The sequence below is a fragment of the Procambarus clarkii genome, chromosome 31, assembly GCF_040958095.1.
Source record: "Procambarus clarkii isolate CNS0578487 chromosome 31, FALCON_Pclarkii_2.0, whole genome shotgun sequence".
Lineage (NCBI taxonomy): Eukaryota > Metazoa > Arthropoda > Malacostraca > Decapoda > Cambaridae > Procambarus > Procambarus clarkii.
Genome location: NC_091180.1, coordinates 39,579,507 through 39,602,463, shown reverse-complemented (window position 1 = coordinate 39,602,463; position 22,957 = coordinate 39,579,507). Strand labels below are relative to the sequence as shown.

The window sequence follows — 22,957 nt, the reverse complement described above, 5'->3', positions numbered from 1 at the left end:
ATATATATATATATATATATATATATATATATATATATATATATATATGTATATATATATATATATATATATATATATATATATATATATGCGAACAAGCCTGAATGGTCCCCAGGACATATGCAACTGGCCCGATTTTTGGGGTGTGAGTTTTCAGTTATATATATATATATATATATATATATATATATATATATATATATATATATATATATATATATATATATATGTCGTACCTAGTAGCCAGAACGCACTTATCGGCCTACTATGCAAGGCCCGATTTGCCTAATAAGCCAAGTTTTCCTGAATTAATATATTTTCTCTAATTTTTTTCTTATGAAATGATAAAGCTACCCATTTCATTATGTATGAGGTCAATTTTTGTTTATTGGAGTTTAAATTAACGTAGATATATGACCAAACCTAACCAACCCTACCTAACCTAACCTAACCTATCTTTATAGGGTAGGTTAAGTTAGGTAGCAGAAAAAGTTAGGTTAGGTTAGGTTAGGTAGGTTAGGTAGTCGAAAAATAATTAATTCATGAAAACTTGGCTTATTAGGCTAATTGGGCCTTGCATAATAGGCTGATAAGCGAGTTCTGGCTACTAGGTACGACATATATATATATATATATATAGTTAGTCCGAATCTGAGTCACTCCCCAAATTGTCACGGTCTGTCTGAACCATTTGGACTGGAATATACTTCCACAGTCCGTCTGAATTTCCCTGGGCATTCCCACCCAAGAGAAAAATCGTTGCAGGTCAAACGCCGCATCGGGACAGCTCCCGGAAATCTGGTTGACGCACACATGATTGTCATCAGGTAGGTATTTCCTCATTTCGTCCGTGGCAATGGTCCCACCCCATCGACCAACAGATGCTCAAATGCAGGCCCAAACGCAGGAACAGGGACTAACGGGGCCTTTGGTATCGCCGGTTGGCTCTTCCCTGCCCTCTGGCAAGGTTAGCACGTCTTACAGTAACGCCTCACATCGGCGTCCATACCTGGCGAGTAGAAATGGTCCCTGATCTTACGCAACGTCTTGGTCACCCCCAGGTGACCTGCAGAGTCCACAGAGTGCGACAGATCCAACACTGCCGCTCTTCACTGGGCCGGCAACACTACCTGGTGTCTCGTACCTAGAGATTCTTCTCCATCCTCACAGGCCTCCACTGTCTCATCAGCATTCCGTCCTGTATATAAAAATGGGTGGCCCTCTCAGGACCAACACGTCCTCCTTTGGCCTCATGAATCAGTTCGGGGAACTCTATCTGTTGCAACTCCCCCAGACGAGTGCGGTCTACTCCAAAAGAACTGGCGAGGGTCACCTGTAACACACCATCCGGGCTGCCTTCGCCCTCCACTCGTTCTCCGGGTTCCACGAAGAGGTGATCGACTCCCAGGCTGTCAGACGTCTCTTCCCCAGCCCTATCCGATCCACTCCCTCCGTGTCCATCGCACCGCCTTGGGATCACAGCGCATACAGGGAACGCCACCGCAGCGAGTCTAACACTCCGCCTTTCTCCTTGTAGTGCTCCAAGCACTCCTCGCCCTTCACGAGGTTAGGAAGGTCACATCCTCCACATGCGTTATTTCCAAGGATGACTTGTGCCTCCATCTTGGGCATTGATGCGCAGGCCCCTACCACTAGGATCTGGTAGCCATAATTAGAATTCAGAGTCACCTGGTGTAGGTGCATCCTCACTGGGCCTCCCACAGTGGTCACAACAGCCACCCCCTCACTGGTACTCTCGTAACCCTCGGGTAACAGGGTTTTACTCACCAGGGTAAAATCTGCCCCAGTGTCTCTCAATATCTTCACCGGAAAAGGGTCTGCGTCCCCCATCCTTACGGTTCCCTCACACACGAAAGGGTGAACTCTTTTCTCCCCACTCAGAACGGGTTCATCCCGCACCCTCTCGGCCATCTGGTCCTCTACCCTCACGAAAGCAACGTTCCCCTGCTGCTTAGGGCGTCTGCATTCCCGCGAGAAGTGTCCGAATCCCCCACAATTGTAGTAGCGGGACTTCCTTGGCGGGGATCTTCCACCACCGTTCACCCTGGCAACGCCTCCAGAGGGCGTCGCTCCGTGGGTCTTCCTCGCGCCTTCCGTCGTCTCCTTCGTCACAGCAACAGCTCCTGAACTCTCAGCAAAGGACTTCTTTACCGACTCCACAGCACTCTTTGATCCTCTACTGTCTCCACTCGAGAGGTGGGACTTGGGAGAACTCGCTCCTGTCCTCCACCCGTCCGTCCTTCTATAACTTCTCCCATATCCGGAGTATACTGGCGGTCGGTGCTGTCCCTCTCGGCGTGGTCGTAAGGCTTCTTCCAGCATGTCAGGTCTGTCGGCAGCGGCCCTCAGGTCCTTTATGTCCGCCTCCTTTACTCTAACCCTGATCTCAGGAGAGAGCACGGACATAAACTTCTCCATGACCATCAGCCTCTTGACATCTTCAACCGACTTCGCTCCTTCGGATTCCAGCCACTTCAGGAACTTTCTCTCCATGTCTCTCGCCGTCTCTGCATAAGATTTTCCTGGCAAACGGGTACATTCCCTGAACCTTTTCCTGTAACATTCTGGCATTAGCTTGAAAGAGTGGAGCACATCTCTCTTCACAGCATCGTAGTTGGTACACTCCCTGTGGTCGAGCATGTTGTAGGCTTCGCGAGCTTCACCGGTGAGTCTACTCTGAACCAACTCCGCCCTCGGCCACTTCTTCAAGGTAGCGACCCTCTCGAAGTGGTCAAAGAAACCTTCAGCTTCGCTTGGTACAAAGACCAGCAAATCTCGCTCTCTCACTCGGCGGTCTTCCTGCTGTGGCGGGGCAGGTGGGGCTAGCCCAAGCTCAGCTCGCTTCAGCTCAACCTCTTTGTTAGCTTCAACCTCTTGCTGTTTCAGTTTAGCTTCTAGCTCGCGCTCCTCCCGTCTTATCTGTGCCTCATGCTCTTCCTTGCGCAGCTATGCCTCTCGCTCTTCCCGTTTCAGCTGTGCCTCTCCCTCTTCCTTGCGCAGCTGTGCCTCTCGTACTTCTTTGCGCAGCTGTGCCTCTCACTCTTCTTTGCGCTGCTGTGCCTTTCGCTCTTCTCGTTTCAGCTGTACTTCTGCTTCTCGCTCTTCCCTGCACAGCTGTGCCTCCAGCTGCAGCTTCAATATCTCCAGCTTGACGCTGTGCCTGCTGCCGCTGGATCCCCTACTGCTCCCACCAATGCTCAAATGTTCTCCCACGCTGGCGGGTGTCTGTGGCCGTTCCTCCCCCAAAGCCTTATCTCGGGCCCTGAGCTGTGCCATGATCTCAAGTCTCCTCTTTCCCACTTTGGAAGATCTCAACTTTATCCCAAAGTGGTCAGCTATCGACTGCAGCTACGCCTTGGTGCAATCCTCCAGCACCTGCTCATCTCTAGTGTCAATGAACCTTGCTACCTTCTCATACTCCATCTTGTGCTACGAGTGATAACCTGTACCTGATACCTAATACCACTGTAAAGTACCACAATTGCAATCATAATCTTGATCGTTATCCTGATCGTTATGCTAAATACTTAATCCTTGCAAGGTCGCTATTGTCGGAGTACGTCGTAAGTGAGTAACGGTGTACAAGAACTAAATCCCGAAATCCTGGCAGGATCGCCAATGTCGGGGTTTACCTTAGTTGTAAGTATAAGTATAAATGATCGTACTTAATATCCTGTCAACGGTCGCCAACGTCGGGGTGTCGCTCTCTCTACATAGACACCACCCAGTAGTATTAGCGATAACTGTTACTCACTGTAGCCCTGCGGGTCTTCACTCAATCCTCGCGGAGCCACTGTTTGCCAGGAGAGTATCCCAGTCGATCTCCAGCTGGCCTTATAGCCAAAGATGAGTGAGAACACAGTCTGCTCTCTCCCAACTGTGTGCCCACCCCGACAAGGGATCTACTACTAACTGCAAGGTCGCCAACTGGTGTTTCCCGTGTCCAGTAACACGTTAGTGGTATTGTGGGATTGTGGTACTAGTGGCAGAGAGCTTACTCGTTAAAACTGGTCACAGGCAGGTATGTATCTCTATCACTCTCACTTTTTCCAACTGTTCTATAGCAACAAGATATGGAGGGATAATACAAACGCGAAGGTAGTTTTGTATTTTACTTAAAAACACACAAGGTAAAAACAAGCACATGGCAGTAAGTCACTCTCTCTTCATAAAACTGGAACTCATCAAGAGGGCAACACTCCCCCACCTGTCAATATCAGCTGAGCGGCCCCCCTCACTGTGTGAATGCTTCTGTACTTGTTTCCTGGCGTTATGTGCCTGTTTCTTTAAATTCACAGTAATCACTATATTTGCATTCAACACAATATTTACTATAAAGACAATAGAACGCAATGAGTCACTTCACTGGTCTCAAGCTCAATAAATCGTTTCTACAGCAATAAACACGATAATTCACTGTAAAGGCGTTATGCACGGCAGATCATGATAATGACAATGAATGCAATTAACCACGGTACTGGCCTTAGACTCAGTAATTCCTTTCAAAGGCGATAACACGACAAATCACTGTACACATGAAAATGTTATCCAACACTCCAGCACATATATATATATCGATCAATATAAATAATAATAAGATAATACTGGGCACACAGCCTAACACCAATAACTGGTACACTTATATATATATATATATATATTCTCTGGCATAAGTTATACTATTAATGTCACATGAAAGAAATCATCCATGACACAGCAAATCTCTTCAATGATCAAAGGTGCTCTCACACACACCACAAATATATATTCCGTGAGAGTTTTCCACAGCCTCACTCTTCACAACTGTGTCCTACTGTGACATAGACATTGGTGAGCCTTGCTCACGACATATAAGATACTCTGGCTAAATATAACTGACTAAAGGGGAATTGGGAGGGAAACTAGAATCACCTACTTCCACCTCACAGATGTGGGTTCGCCCTCCGGTGAGAGCTGAATTGCAGCTCCTGCTCCCGGCTCTCGACTCGTTGTAGGGAACGCCCCCACACACGCTGTGATGCTCTCTCAAAGGAACCCAATCAACATCCCAAAATAAACGCGTCGTCACCGTGCTCTGCCCTCCGCAGGTCCGTGCTCCTCCACAACTTCTTGAAGGGTTGGAGTCGGTCTTCTGGCCGTCGACTTCTCCTCGCAACTACGTCTGCAGTCCTACTTCTCGGCTGCAGTCGTCCTGATTCCCAATTAGTTTTCTCCTTCCACTGCTTCCCAGTGGATTGGCCCAGCCGCTACGTCGTCACTAGATGGGTGAACTGCCTCAGACGTCACATATGTCACTGCACAGACTTCACTTCTTCTTGCAGAGCACCTGTCCCTGGAGCACGTGTTGCTCAATATTCCGTCGATTCCCTCTTCAGTCCATCACATGAACGAAAGAAGACCTCACAGCGTACTTGCAGACTACGATTGACGCGTAAAATCCACGGGAGCAGGGTACAACTGTCAAACTGACAGGGAGAACTTTCACACATCCAACCTCGTCAACGTGTCGTGTCAAACTAGTGGCGCCACAGAGGCGCGATCTCTGGACCCCCTTACTCTCATGACATCATACTTGCCAGGGGCGGTTTTCATTGGCTCCCTGTGCCATGTCACTGTTCGTGACCAATCTGGTGCCACTGACGTCATACAGTTTTGGTGGGAGAATGGAGGGACCGGCGCCATATTGGCGTCCTAAAGGGCCTAAACCACAGGCCAAAATACTCTTCTTTTACGAATTTGTCGCCAACGCGAGAACACTACATGCTCCCACATACGTCAAATTGTTGCCCGCAACATAGAGAACGTGCGGGTAAAGTGGATATGACTTTTACAGCTGGCATGGGAGAAATATAAAGGGGGGAACACCGTCACACTGGTCTGCCCTAGGTCGCCAGCTAAGGGTTTATACTCGTGTCCCAGCAACATGTCAGTCAGTCTCATTAGTTATCTTAATTTAAGGATGCAGTCTCATGTGCAGTGCAAGGTGACACAAGTCCAATTTTCACTCAAAATAGCCCTAGAGAATGGAGGCTCACTCAAACACATAGGTAAGATTAAAAATTTACTGAAGAAAAATATATATACTTGTATAGGGAAATAATCAGGTGGAAATTTCAGATGGTGGCAACCTTCTCTCGTCGCGTCTCTGGCAACACGGTCAGCTGACTGGGTCCACATGTCACGCGGCGGGCACACACCTCGCGCCTCTGGCAACACAATCAGCTGGCAGCTCCAACTGTCAAACTGGCAAGGACACACCTCGCGTCTCTGGCAACACTCTCAGCTAGATGATTCAAAGTTCGTTTCTGGCTTCTTGAAAACCAGCTATTATTCCCAGATACACTAACGTCGCCACATCTACATATTTATGTTCCACCACCAATTCATGCCTAAATGAGCTCCTTGCCTCCTAGCCTAACACTATCACATAGACAATAAATGGTGACCAGAATGTGTTGCTGGGTAAGCTAAGGAAGGGGCGAAGGGGGGAACCCTTGGTGGCCTTCTTATGCCACCAGTTGATCTTGGTACCATTACGATCCATAAATATAGGGATTCATACTCAATATATAATTCAAACATAAATTTTTCCACCCATGATATTTCACTAAAAATCTCAAAAGTTTTTGCGAAATTAAAAACTAGGTTTTATTTCCTTTTTGTCGTTCAGTAGTATTTATTTTATGTTAGTCTGTTAGTTGTGTTTCTGCAGATCTCAATTTATTAGAGATAACTATTTCTCGTCTAGATCAATGCAGTTGCCATTGATCAATTATTATTACTCTTGTAAGACTAAAACTTGAACTTCCACCATATGCAGCATGTCATCTTCCGGAGTGACCCGCTGGATACTGATGTACCTGCCAGCAACACCGTCTCTCCTGTAGCAGCAGAGGGTCTCCAGGGTGTCGCTGTAGTATTCATTGTAGGTGGAGAATAGCCTGAAGGAGGAGAAGTGGCCAGACTCTTCTCGGGTGTTGCCAACTCGGACCTGAGATATTCACAAGTATTGAAATGTTTATAAAAGTCAACAACAAATTTGAAAATTAAGATATATGTATTGTTTCATTATTCACAAGTACAAGCTATACAGTCAGAGTGAAAAGTAGTAAATTTGAAAATAATATATATGTAATAATTGCACATTGCTGGAAATGGTAATGAAGCCTCCGTCACGTAGTTCACTCCTGGGATAAGTCTTAGAATATAAGTATGCAATCGCTGCTCCTACACACCAGCCGAGAAGCTCCACTTCAGAAAGATAATACATTTGATGTATTACTACAAACAATTCAGACTACAGACAGTGTGTCACTGAATCCTTGCCTTGCACATGATGACAATCAAAGCAACAAGTACCAGTAGCCAAGCCTAAACCCAGCAAACACAAAACATGTTGAAAACTTTCATCTAACTTCTCCCATAGGTGTAGGAATAATTTGCATTGAGAATGGTGCAGGAGAGCATTTGAGAAACTTATAATCCAAAAATCCAAACATATAAGTTTTATAATAAATGTTTTTTTCTAGAACTATTTTGTTCCTAATGTATTACAAATAGTTTTTACATGTTTAAATATAAATTTTATGCTGTTTTTTTTAAATTCATTAATAAATTGTGAATGATATTTAATTGCTGAATGAAACCTTCAAAATACATTTTGATATTCTAAATATCAGAAAAAAAGTAGTTTTCCAAATTTTCTAAAAATCGCTCTTTTTAACACAATTTGACTCCTTATGCATTCCACTAAATACTAATATCATGTTTAAATATATAATGAATGTATTATTCCCTAAAATAATTTATGTAAATTTTAAATGTTGCTTGATAGTGGTGTGAAACATTCTGAAAACTTTTTGTTGTGCTATATATTGGGGTGTTCTTATTAACTGTCTCAAGTGCACAGTTTATCAAACAAGTAAGTAAGTAATTATCAATAGAAGGCACCAAACCGGGAAGGCTATGTAGAACCATCAAATGTGCGGAATAATCAGAGGGCGCTAAATATCACCAAGGATGCCAATATGAGAACAAAAACGCATAAGGCGTACGATATAAAAAGTATCCAAGTCACCAAGAATTCTATTGAGGGATAAGTGACCGCGAGGGACGGTCAGAAAGCAAAACACACGCTCGTCCTGGAAGTCAGGACATTCAACCAGGATATGCACGACTGTAAGAGGGACAATGCAATTTGGACAATATGGAGCAGGGTGGCGCTATATTAAGTAAGTAATTATCAAAAAGAAGGCACCAAACCGGGAAGGTTATGTAGCACCATCAAATGTGCGGGATAATCAGAGGGCGCTAAATATTAGCAAGGATGCCAATATGAGAACAGAAACGCATAAGGCGAACGATATCAAAAGTATCAGAGTCACCAAGAATTCTATCGAGGGACAGGTGACCGCGAGGGGTGGTTGGAAAGCAAGACACATGCTCGTCCTGGAAGTCAGGACATTCAAGAAGGACATGCACGACCGTAAGAGGGACAACGCAATTAGGACAATAAGGAGCAGGGCGGCCCTCCATCAAGTGACCATGGGTTAAGCAAGTATGACCAATATGCAACCTCGCCAGAGCTGTTTCCCATCATCGGTTACGGTGGTAGGAGGACGGCCACGAGGAAACATAACATTTAAGAGTACGTAGTTTGTTACCAGTAACAGACGACCAAGAAGGCTTCCAACGGGTAAGGATGGAGGAATGGATAACCAGGTAAAAGTCGGAATATGGAATACCTTTACGAGAGATGGGACAAGAGCGGACAGCTTCCTTGGCAGCATCATCCGCACACTCTTTGAAAGACACGCCAATATGGCTGGGAACCCAACAAAACACAACCGACTTAAATTTACTGTGAACAAGAAACAGGCAATGCTGGATCTCGACAACTACTGGATGAACCGGATTAAAGGACCCGAGAGCCATGAGGGCACTATGAGAGTCAACAACAACTACAAAGGAAGACTGACAACGAGAAAGCAGGAGACGAAGAGCATAGAGAATAGCATAAATCTCCGCTGTAAAGATGCTAGTCTCCAGAAGCAAGCAACACATATAAGTGGGATCAGGAAAAACAACAGTAGCCAACACCATCCGCAGACTTAGACCCATCGGTGAAGACAGAAACGGAGCGGGAGTGAGAAGAAAAGTGCTCAAGGAAAAGGCCTTTTAGAACCATAGGAGGGGTAAAAGTTTGAGTGATGCGGGTCAAGGATGTACAAAACTGCGGAAGGGGGACTCTCCACGGGGGCAAAGAAGGAAGAACATGAGGAGAAACATTAGAAACACGAACGGAAAGGGAATCCTGTAAGCGAGATAATCGGCAGAAAGAGGGAGGTGGTGAAGAGGAACAGGAACCGCAGGAGGGGTAAAAGTTAAAGCACGACAGAGGCGAGAGAAAGGATGTTGTAAGGACCACGCAAGATAGCGAAGACAGTAGCGATCACGGCGGTCCTGGAGAGACAGGAAGCCAGTGTCAACATACAAGCTAAGGACGGGAGTCGAACGAAAGGCACCAGAACTGAGGCGCAAGCATCAAGACGGCGAAGAGTAGAAGGAGAAGCAGACGAGTAAGCAGGGCAACCATAATCGAGTTTAGACAGGACGAGAGAGGAATGTAAAGCAAGGAGAGTGCGCCTATCCGCTCCCCAAGAGGTATGGGATAATACCCGAAGGAAGGTAAGGCCTTAGAGCACTCAACACAGAGGTAAGAAATATGGGGAGACCAAGACAAAACAGTGTCAATGAATAACCCCAAAAGCTTCGCGGAATTTTTGTACACAAGGGGATGACCATAAAGTGACTAAGAGGGACGAAGAGCGACCCGTTTCCGAGTAAAAGACATGGCACAAGTCTTAGAAGTAGAGAACTTGAAGCCGTGATCGGTGGCCCAAGACGACACGGCATCAATCGCAAGTTCAAGCCGGCGCTGAAGGCGAGGCAAATCATCACCCTGACAGCAAAGGGTAAGATCATCGACATAGAGAGCGGAGAAGACACCTGAAGAAAGAGAGGAAAGAAGACCATTGAGGGCATCCAGAAAAAGAGTAGTGCTCAGAACACTACCCTGGGGCACACCTTCGTATTGCTGAAAAGAGGCAGAGAGAGCAGTACTAAGGCGCACCCGAAAGGAACGACGAGAGAGGAAGCTGCGGAGAAAGAGAGAGAGATGACCACGAAGTCCAAAAAAATGAAGCTGGGATAGAATATGATATTGCTAAGTGGTGTCGTAAGCCTTTTCCAAGTCAAAAAGGACGGCAACAACGGAGGTCATCGCAGGAAAAGCAGTACGAATATAGACCTCCAAGTTCACCAGGACATCTGTCATGCTGCGGCACTTGCGGAAACCAAATTGAGAAGGGAAGAGGAGGTGATGTTGCAGGAACCACATCAGACGAACGTTAACCATACGTTCAAAGAGTTTGCAGACACAACTTGTGAGGGCAATAGGGCGAAAGTCCTTAGGGGAAGTTCCCAGAGACCCTGGTTTGCGAACAGGGAGGACAACGGCATCGAGCCAGTCCTCAGGGACTGACGACGACTCCCAGATCTGATTTTACAGACTCAGTAAATACTGAGACGTGCACGGAGGGAGATGGCGAAGCATCTCATAATGAATACCATCGGAGCCCGCCGCCGTAGAACCGCAGAGGGCTAGGGCAGAACGAAGTTCAGAGAGAGAGAAAGGATCGTTATAGGAAAGTCGAAGACGAGTGCAGAAATCTAAAGGACGCGACTCATGGACAGGTTTACGAAGAAGGAAAGATTGGGGAAGATGAAGGCCAGAGCTAACAGAAGAAAAGTGGGAACCCAGTTCGGTAGCGACCTGCAATGGGTCCGCCACAAGAGTACCACGGAGGTGAAGGACCGGTGAAACATCGGGAACGAACTTACCCGCTATCATGCGGATACGCTTCCAGATATGTGGTAGGGAAGTTTCGGACATAATTGTGGAGACATAAGATGCCCAACATTCATGTTTAGCCGTATGGATGGCCCTACTGGTCTCCGCACTCGCTTTCCGAAAAGAAAAGGTACGGTAATTATCAAAAGAAGGCACCAAACCGGGAAGGATATGTAGCACCATCAAAGTGCGAAATAATCAGAGGGCGCTAAATATCACCAAGAATGCCAATACGAGAACAAAAACGGATAAGGCGAACGATATCAAAAGTATTCGATTCACCCAGAATTCTATCGAGGGACAAGTGACCGCGAGGGACGGTCGGAAAGCAAGACACACGCTCGTCCTGGAAGTCAGGACATTCAACAAGGATATGCACAACTGTAAGAGGGACAACGGAATTCGGACAATAAGGAGCAGGGCAGCGCTCCATTAAGTGACCATGGGTTAAGAGAGTATGGACAACCCGCAGCCGTGCCAAAGCAGTTTCCCACCGCCGATTACGGTGGTAGGAGGAAGGCCACGGGGACACACTACGTTTGAGAGTACGCAGCTTGTTACTAATCACAGAGGACCAACAACCCTGCCAACGGGCAAGAATGGAGGAATGAATAACAGGATAAAAGTCGGAATAAGGAATGCCTTTACGGGAGATGGGACAAGAACGGATAGCTTCCTTAGCGGCAGCATCCGCACGCTCATTGAAAGAAACACCAATATGCCTGGGAACCCAGCAAAACAGTACTGATTTAAATTTACTAGAAATAAGAAACAGCCAATGTTGAATCTCGATGACCACCGGATGGACAGGATTAAAGGACCCTAGAGCCATGGGGGCACTACGAGAGTCAACTACAACCACAAAGGAGGAATGAGAATGAGAAAGCAAGTGACGAAGAGCATAGAGAATAGCATAAAGTTCTACCGTAAAGACGCTAGCCTCCGAATGGAGGCGACACATATAAGTACAGTCAGGAAAAACAACAGAGTAGCCCACACTGTCTGCAGACTTAGACCCATCGGTGAAGATGGAAGAAAAGTGCTCAAGGAAGAGGTTTTTCAGAATTGTAGGAAGGGTAAAGGCTTTAGGAATACAAGTCAAGGACGTACAAAACTTGGGAAGGGGGACTCTCCACGGAGGTAAGGAAGGAACAATACGAGAAGAAACATTAGAAATATGAACAGAAAGAGAATCCTGTAAGCGAGATAACCGGACAGAAAGTGGGAGACGATGAAGAGGAACAGGAACTACAGGAGGAGGAAAAGTCAATGCATGACAGAAGCGAGAGGAAGGCTGTTGGAAGGACCGCGCAAGATAGCGAAGACAGTAGCGATCACGGCGGTCCTGAAGAGAGAGAAAGCCGGTGTCAACATACAAACTGAGGGCGGGAGTCGAACGAAATGCACCAGAGCTGAGACGCAACCCAGTATGGTGCAAAGCATCAGGACGGGGAAGAGTAGGAGGAGAAGCAGAAGAGTATGCAGGGCAACCATAATCGAGTTTAGACAGGACGAGAGAGGAGTGCAAATAGAGGAGCGTGCGCCTATCCGCTCCCCAAGAAGTATGGGACAAAACCTTAAGGAGGTTAAGGGCCTTAGAGCATTTAACTCGGAGGTAAGAGATATGGGCTGACCAAGACAAACGAGTGTCAAAGACTAACCCCAAAAGCTTTGCACAATCCCTGTACACAATGGGATGACCATAAAGCGACAAAGAGGGACGAAGAACGACATGCTTCCGAGTAAAAGTCATAGCACAAGTCTTAGACGCAGAGAACTTGAAGCCATGATCGGTGGCCCAAGACGACACAGCATCAATCGCAAGTTGAAGCCGCCGTTGAAGGAGAGGTGAATCATCACCCCGACAGCAAAGGGTACGATCATCAAAATAGAGAGCAGAGAAGACGCCAGAAGAAAGAGAGGAAAGAAGACCGTTGAGGGCAACTAGAAAAAGAGTAGTGCTCAGAACACTACCCTGGGGTACACCCTCATACTGCTGAAAAGGGGCAGAGAGAGAGCAGTACCAAGCCGCACACGAAAGGAACGACGAGAGAAGAACCTCTGGAGGAAGAGAGAGAGGTTCCCACGAAGGCCAAAAGAATGAAGTTGAGACAGCATATGATACCGCCAGGTAGTGTCGTAAGCCTTTTCCAGGTCAAAAAAGGACAGCAACAACGGAGGTCTTCGCAGCAAAAGCAGTACGAATATAGACCTCCAAGTTCACCAGGACATCCGTTGTGCTGTGGCACTTGCGAAAACCAAATTAAGAAGGGGAGAGGTGGTGATAATGTTCTAAGAACCGCATCAAACGACATTAACCATACGTTCAAAGAGCTTGCAGACACAACTCGTGAGGGCAATAGGGCGGAAGTCCTTGGGGGATGACCCGAGAGACCCTGGTTTCCGAACAGGGAGGACAACAGCATTGAGCCAGACTTCAGGGACTGACGACGATTCCCAGAGCCGATTGTACAGACTCAGTAAATACTGAGACGTGCATGGAGGGAGATGGCGAAGCATTTCATAATGAATGCCATCGGAGCCTGCTGCCATTAAACCACAAAGGGCTAGGGCAGATTGAAGTTCAGAGAGAGGGAAGGGATCATTATAGGGAAGGTGAAGATAAGTTCAGAAATTTAAAAGACGGGATTCAAGGAGAGGCTTACGAAGAAGGAAGGATTGGGGGAGATGAGAACCAGAACTAACAGAGGAGAAATGGGAACCCAGTTCGGTCGCAACCTGCAACGGGTCTGCCACAAGAGCACCATGGAGGTAAAGGACCAGTGAGACATCGGGAACGAACTTACCCGCAATGTTGCAGATACGCTTCCAGACCAGTGGGAGAGGAGTTTCGGACGTAACGGTGGAGACATAAGACGCCCTGCAAGCACGTTTAGCCGCACGGATGATCTTATGGGCCACCGCACTCGCCTTCCAAAACAAAAGAAAAGACTCAAACGTCTGCCGGCGGCGATGTCTCTTCCAGGCTGCTCGCTTACAGCGGACAGCCCGAGCACAGTCCATACTCCACCAGGGAAAGCCCTTCCGCGTTCCCCAAGAAGAAGAGCGAGGAATAGAGTGGAGGGCTGCGTCAAAGACAGTGTCATGAAAAAGAAGGAGGGCGCGAAGGAGAGGCAGAACGGAGAGGTCGGAAATAGTAACACGGAAAGTAAAGCGGCACCAGTCAGCCTCGGCAAACCGCCACCTAGGGAAGGAGAGAGGAGGGCTAAAAGAGAAAAAAGTGACAAGGATAGGAAAATGGTCACTGCCATGGAGATCATCAAGGCCCCGCACCCGAAATCTAAGGAAATTGATGACGAGCACAGAGAAAGATCGAGACTAGAAATGGAGCGAGTCCGAGAGTCCAAATGAGTGGGCTCACCAGAATTAAGAAGAGACAGGGAAGAAGAGAGGATGAAAGTTTCAAAGAGGCGACCCCGGGTGTTTGTCAGCACATCACCCCAAAGGGCATGACGACAATTGAAATCACCCAGCAGGAGCACAGGCTCTGGCAAGGAGTCTAGGAGGTGTTTAAGATCGGGAAGAGAAAGTGGGACAGTGGGAGGGAGATAAATGGAACAAACCGTGTACCATCTACGCACAAAAACACGGGTTGCAGAACAGTGGAGAGGCGAGGAAAAAAGTAAGGGGACAAAGGGAACATCGGAGAGAATCAAGAGAGCAGAAGAATTATGGACCCTAGCTGTCGCTGGGGGAGGGAAGAGAAAAGAATAGCCACGGAAGCGACCAGGACGAGCATCAAGCATCGGCTCCTGGAGACAGACACAAAGGGGCGAAAACTGTTAAATGAGAAGTTGGAGGTCAAGGAAATTGGCGTAAAATCCACGGATGTTCCATTGAAGAAAAGACATCAGCAAAGAGAGAGAGGAGAGCAACAGAGAGCAAAGAAGAAACAAAGGTGAAGAAGGAACACAGCACACTAAAAAAGCAAAGAGTCAGGATCAGGGTCAGCGAAGTCAGGGTTAGGGAGCATGGGAAAACTGAGTAAAGAAGGAGGGAAAGAAGCGGGAGGACGGACCAGAGGTGGACGAGCAGGGTCTGGAGGAGAAGGTTGGGGAGGAGGGGGGGCAGAAAGAAGGGAGCGCACCTCAGCAAGGGCAGTAACCGAGATGGAACCCCCCACAGTAGGAACAAGGGGCACCACCACCGAAGCGGGAGGGGAAGAAACGATAGAATCAGAGATAGGGGGTGAAGAAGAAAGCAAAGCTTTCTTACAGACAGGGGAGGAGGAAGGAGAGGAGCCAGGTTTCCGCTTCTGACTCAAAGATACAGGCGTCCCAGCAGCAACGTACTTGGCAACAGACTCCAGTGTCTCGATAGGAGAAGAATAGCGAGAGCGAACGACACAACCATTAGGAGAGCGATGGACGTCGGCCCGCAGTCAGGCGGCGTGGAGAGCCAAGAGACGGAGGAGAAGGAAGGGAAGGAGGACTAGAGGGAGAGGAAATAGAAGACACAGGAGACGTGACAGACTGGGTAGAAAGAAGGGGAGCCCTAGACAGAGAACCTGGAGGGGGACCCTTTGGAACATAACAGAGGGAAACAGGGGAGGTGGTTGTGGGCGTGTCCGGGTCTAAGGCTTGGAAACGGTTGAGAGACTGAGGAAGGTGGGAAGGACGAGGAGAGGAAGAGCGCACCATGCGAGCATAGGACGCACCAGCGAAAGAGGGGAGACAATGAACTTGGCGCCGAGCCTCAGGAAAAGACAAACGGTCCCGGTGCTTCAAGTTGAGGACAACCGCCTCAAGTTTGTAACGAATACACGCACGGGAGAAGGTAGGATGGGCCTCACTGCAATTGAGGCAGCGGGCCTGGGGAGAAGTGCACTCCAACTTAGAGTGACCCTCGCTTCCACACAGGGGACAGAGAGAGACAGGACTAGAGCATTTGAGGTTACCATGCCCAAACTTCCAGCACTTACTGCAGAGCCGAGGAGATGGAATATGCTCCTGAACAGAGCACCTGGCACCAGCAAGAATGAAAGAGGATGGAAGGGTCCTATCATCAAATGTAATCTTCACAACCTGAAGGGGCAGACGGCGATGACCATGAGGGGACGAGTAAATGTATCCACCTGGAGGACAGAATGACCCTGGGCCTCGAGGATATGCTTGATATCCTCGTGGCAGTCCTTGAGATCCCTAACACCGGTCGCAACATGGTGCAAGAGAACAGTGCCAACACTGGCATTCAACCGAGCGTTCTTCGAGACCCGAACAGGGGTCTCGCCAAGGCAGGATAAGGCAGCCAAGCGAGTGGCCGCATCCTGAGAAGGAGCAGCAATGACACGGGTATCAAGACGAGTGGGGTTGAAGGTGACAGAGGCATCCACGGAATCGACAAGATGCCTATGAAGGGAAAAATCGTCAGGAGGAGTTGAATCCAAAGGTTGGAGGTCAAAGTACTTAGTCCATGTAGCAGGACCAAACAAAGCTTGCAACGAAGTAGGATGGGAAGGGAGCATACGAGAGCGGCCGTGGCGGGGACGGCGATGAGAACCCGAAGAGAGAGACGGGTCGAAAGGTGCAGTAGTTACAAGAAGAGATGGAACCGTGCAAGGGGACGAGACGGTCACCACAGCAGGCTTGGGGCTCGACCCAACCACAGAGGATGGAGGGGAGCAGGGAGGAAGAGTCCGGTCTGGGCCTAAACCGGGCCCTGTAGTGGAGGCTACAGATCCCGGTCTTCCAGGACGGTCTGACTCAGGGGCCTGGTCGCCCACCCCATGAGCCTGGTTAAGAATAGTCAAGTCGTCATCCATGCAGCAAACCAATATATAAGGGATGGGACCCGGAACCAAGGGATACCATCTACCAGGGCAGCCAGGGAGGCCGAGCGCGGGCCAGTGCAGGAAGGGTATGTCGTCCCCAGCGGTGCTCCCCCTTTTCTCCCCCTTGTCATTGCTGTCCTACTACTTCGTTCATTCTCCCACACTGGTGCTAAGACCCCAGTCCCCATATCGCCCTAGCCCGGACACCCAACCATCCACTCAGGGCGGCCTCTCACAGGCGACCCCTCCAGCGGGTGGTTCAATGGCTCACAAGGCCCCTACATGTTGCCCTTCAGCACATACACCACCCAAATAGGAGGCAGGAGAGGGGGCACAGGCAACCCAGACCTGTCCCAGGGAGGTGTATGTGAGCCCCTCACCACGGCAAGGAGGCACCACGGAGAGGAAGAAAAGAAAAGAATCGGACGTCTGCCGACGGCGGTGCCTCTTCCAGGCCGCACCCTTACAGTGGACAGCCGAGCACAGTCTGCATTACACCAGGGAACGCACTTCCGTGGACCCCGAGAGGAAGAGCGAGGAATAGAGCGGAGGGCAGCGTCGAAGACAGTGTCATGAAAAAGGAGGAGAGCGCGAGGGAGAGGCAGAAGGGAGAGGTCAGAGACAGCAGCACTGAGGGTAAATAGGTTCCAGTCCGCTTTAGCAAACTGCCACCTAGGGAAGGAGAGGGAAGGACGAAAAGAGAAAAAGGAAACAAGGATGGGGAAATGGTCACTGACATGGAGGTCATCAAGAACTTGTCACGTGAAATCTAAGTAAAGAGAAGAAGAGCAAAGAGGAAGATCAAGACAGGAAAGGGTGCGAGTCCGAGAGTCCAAATGAGTGGGCTCACCAGAATTCAGAAGAGACAGGGAAGAAGAGAGGATAAACGGCTCAAGAAGGCGACCTCGGGTATTCGTCAGAACATCACCCCAAAGAGAATGACGACAATTGAAATCACCCAGCAGGAGCACAGGCTCCGGCAAGCAGTCCAGGAGGTGTTTCAGATCAGGAAGAGAAAGCGGGACACTCGGGGGGAGATAAATGGAACAAACTGTGTACCATTTCCCCACAAAGATACAAGCACCAGAACAATGGAGAGGCGAAGGAAAAAGTAAGGGGACAAAGTTGTTGGCAGTTGAGGCAGCGAGCTTGGGGAGAAGTGCACTCCGACTTAGAGTGAACTTCACCCCCACACAAAGGACAGAGAGAGACAGTCCCAGAGCAGCGGAGGGCACCATGCCCAAACCTCTAGTACTTGTTACAGAGCCTAGGAGAAGGAATATACTCCTGGACAGAGCACTTAGCGCCAGCAAGAATGACAGACGATGGAAGGTTTCTACCATCAAACGTGATCTTCACAACACGAAGGGGTTGACGGCGACGACCACGAGGGGAACGAGTAAACGAGTCAACCTGGAGGACAGAATGGCCTTGGGCATCAAAGATATGCCGAATATCATCGTGGCAATCCTGCAGATTCCGAACATCGGTTGCAACATGGGGTGGGAGGAGAATAGTGCCAACACTGGCATTCATCTGAACATTCTTGGAGACCCGAACAGGGATCTCGCCAAGGCAAGACAAGGCTGCCAAGCGGGAAGCTGCATCCTGAGAAGGAGCAGCAACGACATGTGTACCGAGACGAGTGGGGTTGAATGTAACAGACGCATCCACGGAATCGACAAGATGCCGATGGAGGGAGAAATCGTCAGGAGGCGCAGAATCAAGAGGGAGGAGATCAAAGTATTTGGCCCATGAAGAGGGACCAAACAAAGCCTAATACGCGGCAGTACGGGAAGGAATCGAGCGGGTGCGGCCGGGGTGCGAACGGCGTTGAGAACCCCCAGAGAGAGAGGGGTTAAAAGGTGCAGTAGTCACAACGAGAGACTTAGCCGCACCAGGGGACGAAGTGGTCACCACCGGGGGCTGGAGGCTCGACCCAACCACAGAGGAGGGAGGGGAGCTGGGGGAAGAAGTCAGGACGGTCAAAGGAGGAGCAAGGTCGGGACCCAACGCAGCAGGAGCTACAGAGCCTGGTCTTCCAATACAGGCCGACTCGGGGGCTTGGTCGCCCACCCCACGAGCCTAAGAGGGTACAACGGAAACATTTATCGACATAGAGACGAAGAGAAAGAAATTCATCCACGAATGTGCCCCCATCCCCACCATGGAGCCACAATTAGAGGCAGGACACCCAACAGGAAGCTATCGCCGAGCATGCCCGGGCCCCCTAGGGGTGCGTCGTGAGTATACGCCCCACAAACGCCACCTTAAGAACCGTCAGTTCGTTGAGATCGGGTTCAGCGACGAAAGGGGGGATTGACAATAAGAGGTTCCCCTCGCTCGAGACGTTGGGTACTACAGTTCTACGGGTGCAAGAGTATGCCTCCTCAAGCACCCGGGCGTCAAAATAGAAGAAGTCCAAAGAAAGATCCAAAACAAGCAAAAGGTCGGCAGGAAACGACAAGCAGATAGGAGAAGAGGGGGGAGAAAAACGAAACAGAAGGAAAAGGAAAAGGTGCTCAGCACAATTGGAGAGGACGGCAGCAGGAGCACAAGGCTAGAAAAGGACAGAGGACTGCCCCAAGAAGCATCACACTCCGGCAGCCGCCCACTAAGCACCCCTCACGGCATCAACGAGCTGAGCGGCGAGGGGGGGGAAGAAAGCGAAATCTCCTTACCCGCCGGGGAGGAGGAAGGAGAGGAGCCAGGCTTACGCTTCTGATTTAAAGAGACAGGTGTCACAGCAACTACGTACTGGGCAACGGATTCTTGCGTCTCAACAGGAGAAGCTGAACGAGAGCACACATGACGGCCGTTTGGAGAGCGATGGACATCAGCCCGCACCGACAAGTGGCGGGGAGAGTCAAGAGACGGAGGGGAAGGATGGGAAGGAGGAACGGAAGGAGACGAGGAAGAAGACACAGGAGACAAGACAGACCGAGTAGAAAGAAGGGGAACCCCAGACAGGACCAGGAGGTGGATCCTTCGGGACAGAACACAAAGGAAAAGAGGAGGGGGCAGTGGGCGTATCAGGGTCCAAGACCCAGAAACGGTTGTGAGTCTGAGGAAGGTGGGAAGGACGAGGAGAGGAAGAGCGCAACACGCGAGCATAAGAGATATTAGCATAAGGCGGGAGCCGGAGAACCTGGCGCCTCACCTCAGGAAAAGATAAACGCTCCCGGTGCTTCAAGTTGAGGACGGCTGCCTCAAGCTTGTAATGGACACACGCATGGGAGAAGGTAGGATGGGCCTCACTGCAGTTGAGGCAACGAGCCTGGGGAGAAGTGCACTCCGACTTAGAGTGACCTACGCCACCACACAAAGGACAGAGAGAGACAGTCCCAGAGCAGCGGAGGGCACCATGCCCAAACCTCCAGCTCTTGTTACAGAGCCTAGGAGAAGGAATGTACTCCTGGACAGAGCACCTGGCACCAGCTAGAATGACAGAGGGTGGAAGGGTCCTACCATCAAAGGTAATCATCACAACCCGTAGGGGTTGACGGCGACTACCACGAGGGGGACGAGTAAATGTGTCCACCTGGAGAATAGAATGACCCTGGGCATCAAGGATATGTCGAATATCGTCATGGCAGTCTCGCAGATCCCGAACACCAGTCGCAAAATGGGGCGGGAGGAGAATCGTGCCAACACTGGCGTTCAACTGAGCGTTCCTTGAGACCCGAACAGGGGTCTCGCCAAGGCAAGATAAGGCAGCCAAGCAGGAAGCAGCATCCTGAGAAGGAGCAGCAACGACACATGTACCGAGACGAGTGGGGTTGAAAGTAACAGAGGCATCCACGGAATCAACGAGATGTCGATGGAGGGAGAAATCGTCAGGAGGCGCAGAATCAAAAGGGAGGAGATCAAAAGATTTGGCCCACGAAGCGGGACCAAACAAGGCTTGATAGGTATCAGAACGGGAAGGAATCGAGCGAGGGCGGCCGTGACGAGGACGGTGTTGAGAACCCCCAGAGAGAGAGGGGTTAAAAGGCGCAGTAGTTACAACAAGAGCTGGAGCCGCGCCAGGGGACGAGGTAGTCACCACTGGGGGCTTGGGGCTCGACCCAACCACAGAGGAGGGAGGGGAGCCGAGGGGAGGAGTCAGAGAGGCCAAAGGAGGAGCAAGGTTGGGGCCCAATGCAGCGGAGGCTACAGAGCCCGGTCTTCCAACACGGACCGACTTGGGGGTTTGGTCGCCCACCCCACGAGCCTGAGAAGGTAAAGGAGAAACAGTAGAACCAGTAAACATCATCGCTACGAGAAAAACATTCATCCATGAATGTGCCCCCACACCCACCATGGAGCCACAATTAGAGGCAGGACATCCAACAAGAAGCTATCGCCGATCATGCCGGGGCCTCCTAGGGGTGCGTCGTGAGTATACGCCCCACAAACGCCACCTTAAGAACCGACAGTCCGTCGAGATCGGGTTCAGTGACGAAAGGGGGATTGACAATAAAAGGTTCCCCTCTCTCACGACGTTGGGTACTACAGTTCTATGGGTGCAAGAGTATGCCTCCCCAAGCATCCGGGCGTCAAAATGTCTAAAGGAATAACCAAAACAAGCAAAAGGTCGGCAGGAAACGGCAAGCAGATAGGAGAAGAGGGGGGAGAAAAACGAAACAGAAGGAAAAGGAAAAGTAGCTCAGCACAATTGGAGAGGACAACAACAGCAGGAGCACAAGGCTACAAAAGGACAGAGGACTGTCCCAAGGAGCATCACACTCCGGCAGCTGCCCACTAAGCCCCCCTCACGGCAACAACGAGCCGAGCAGGGAGGGGGGGGTTTATCAAACAAGAAGATTAACTTTCATCAACCCTTAAAATCTTATGTTATCGTGCGGGTGCAAAATGGGGGAATCTTTAAGAAGAGTATCTATATGACAAATGGTGCATTTCCTAACTCAAACAATGTAGGGTTTATTATTCTACACATATTTCTAATGACTCTTAGATGTTTACATTCTCTGAAGTATAGTTGTCAAGGCTATGTCCATCACTCTCACCACAGATTCTTAAACTCCTCTGCATGTTCAACTATAATTGTTTCCATTCTGAATCTCCATGGACATTTGTTTACAAAATGAAACCAATTTGATTTCCTTCAGCAGACAACACATTTGCTCATTCATTTCCACAGATTCCAACATGGTAGGTGATATATTGTTATCTATTATGAATGCATTTCCATATTATGAGACAAATACATGAGTTTATGATAAATTTGTTTTCTGTGATATAACATTGGTATGCTGTTTTTTCTTTTAACCCCATACTGAGCTAAATCACGAGAGTATATATTGTTTATTAAGAAGTGCCACCACTGACCGCCAATTAAGTGCTGACATCAATTATAACTCTATAAGAAATAACACACAAGCAATGCCCAACCATCGATCAACATTGACACTGTACACACTCGGGCGCCTCGACTCAAAATTGCCACTCATCAGTCATATGGAGGAGAAAATTTTGACAAACTTCACGTATCATAAATAAGAAGCACCACCGTTGACTGCCAAGTGCTCATAGCAAGTCTAACTCTAAGAAACAACATGCAATCCTTGCAAATAACCACGTCAACATGGACTCTGGACACGATACGTCTACCAACATCATCACTCTTGCTGTCATCAAGATGGAAATGATAGGACCTCTCCTATTGGTTATATATACACAGCAATGTGCTGCTATCCTGCTGTTTCCCGGCCAACAGCCCCACTTCAGTGCCAGGTAAGTCCGCTACGGGCTCACCGTAGCTACTTGGAACTTGTTTTTCCGAGTAGCTGAATTTTAAACAACAACAACAGCTGCTACCCTATTCTATATGAAAGATTACACAGTGTAGATCAAAAGCTAGCTATAAGCCCATCTAATATTCCCATCTCACAGGATGGTTAGTCAAACATAGAATCAGGGCAGAAAACACAAGCCTCAATACAAAAACAAATCAAGTATGACTAAAAATCAGGAGAGAACATTAAGTGCAAGGCTGATCTATTATCCTCCACTAGCACACTGGTACAGCGCTGTTACGGACCCGAGCCCAGCGTCCGAGCACGGAGCAGTGACGACCGCGCCATCTGTGGGTCAGCTCCCAAAACCCCCTCCAAATGGACGACGCCAACTAGTGAGGACGAGATATACTGGCCACAAGGGCTAGTTTCCCGTCCTAATCAGCTCGTGACGTAGCCGCTGCTGACCTCTGGTGAGGTGACGCTTAGACAGCA

General features: G+C 49.1%; 1 protein-coding gene across 1 annotated transcript in view; it reads right to left on the bottom strand.

Annotated features, from left to right (window-relative positions):
- Positions 1-6,688: 6,688 nt before the first annotated feature.
- LOC138370291 (pentraxin fusion protein-like) overlaps positions 6,689-22,957 on the bottom strand; it is a 119,949-nt gene continuing 103,680 nt past the window's right edge. Inside the window, exon 4 of the mRNA XM_069334307.1 lies at positions 6,689-7,012. Coding sequence (XP_069190408.1) covers positions 6,800-7,012 — 213 coding nt within the window. The 3' untranslated portion in view covers positions 6,689-6,799. The remainder of the gene's footprint in view (positions 7,013-22,957) is intronic.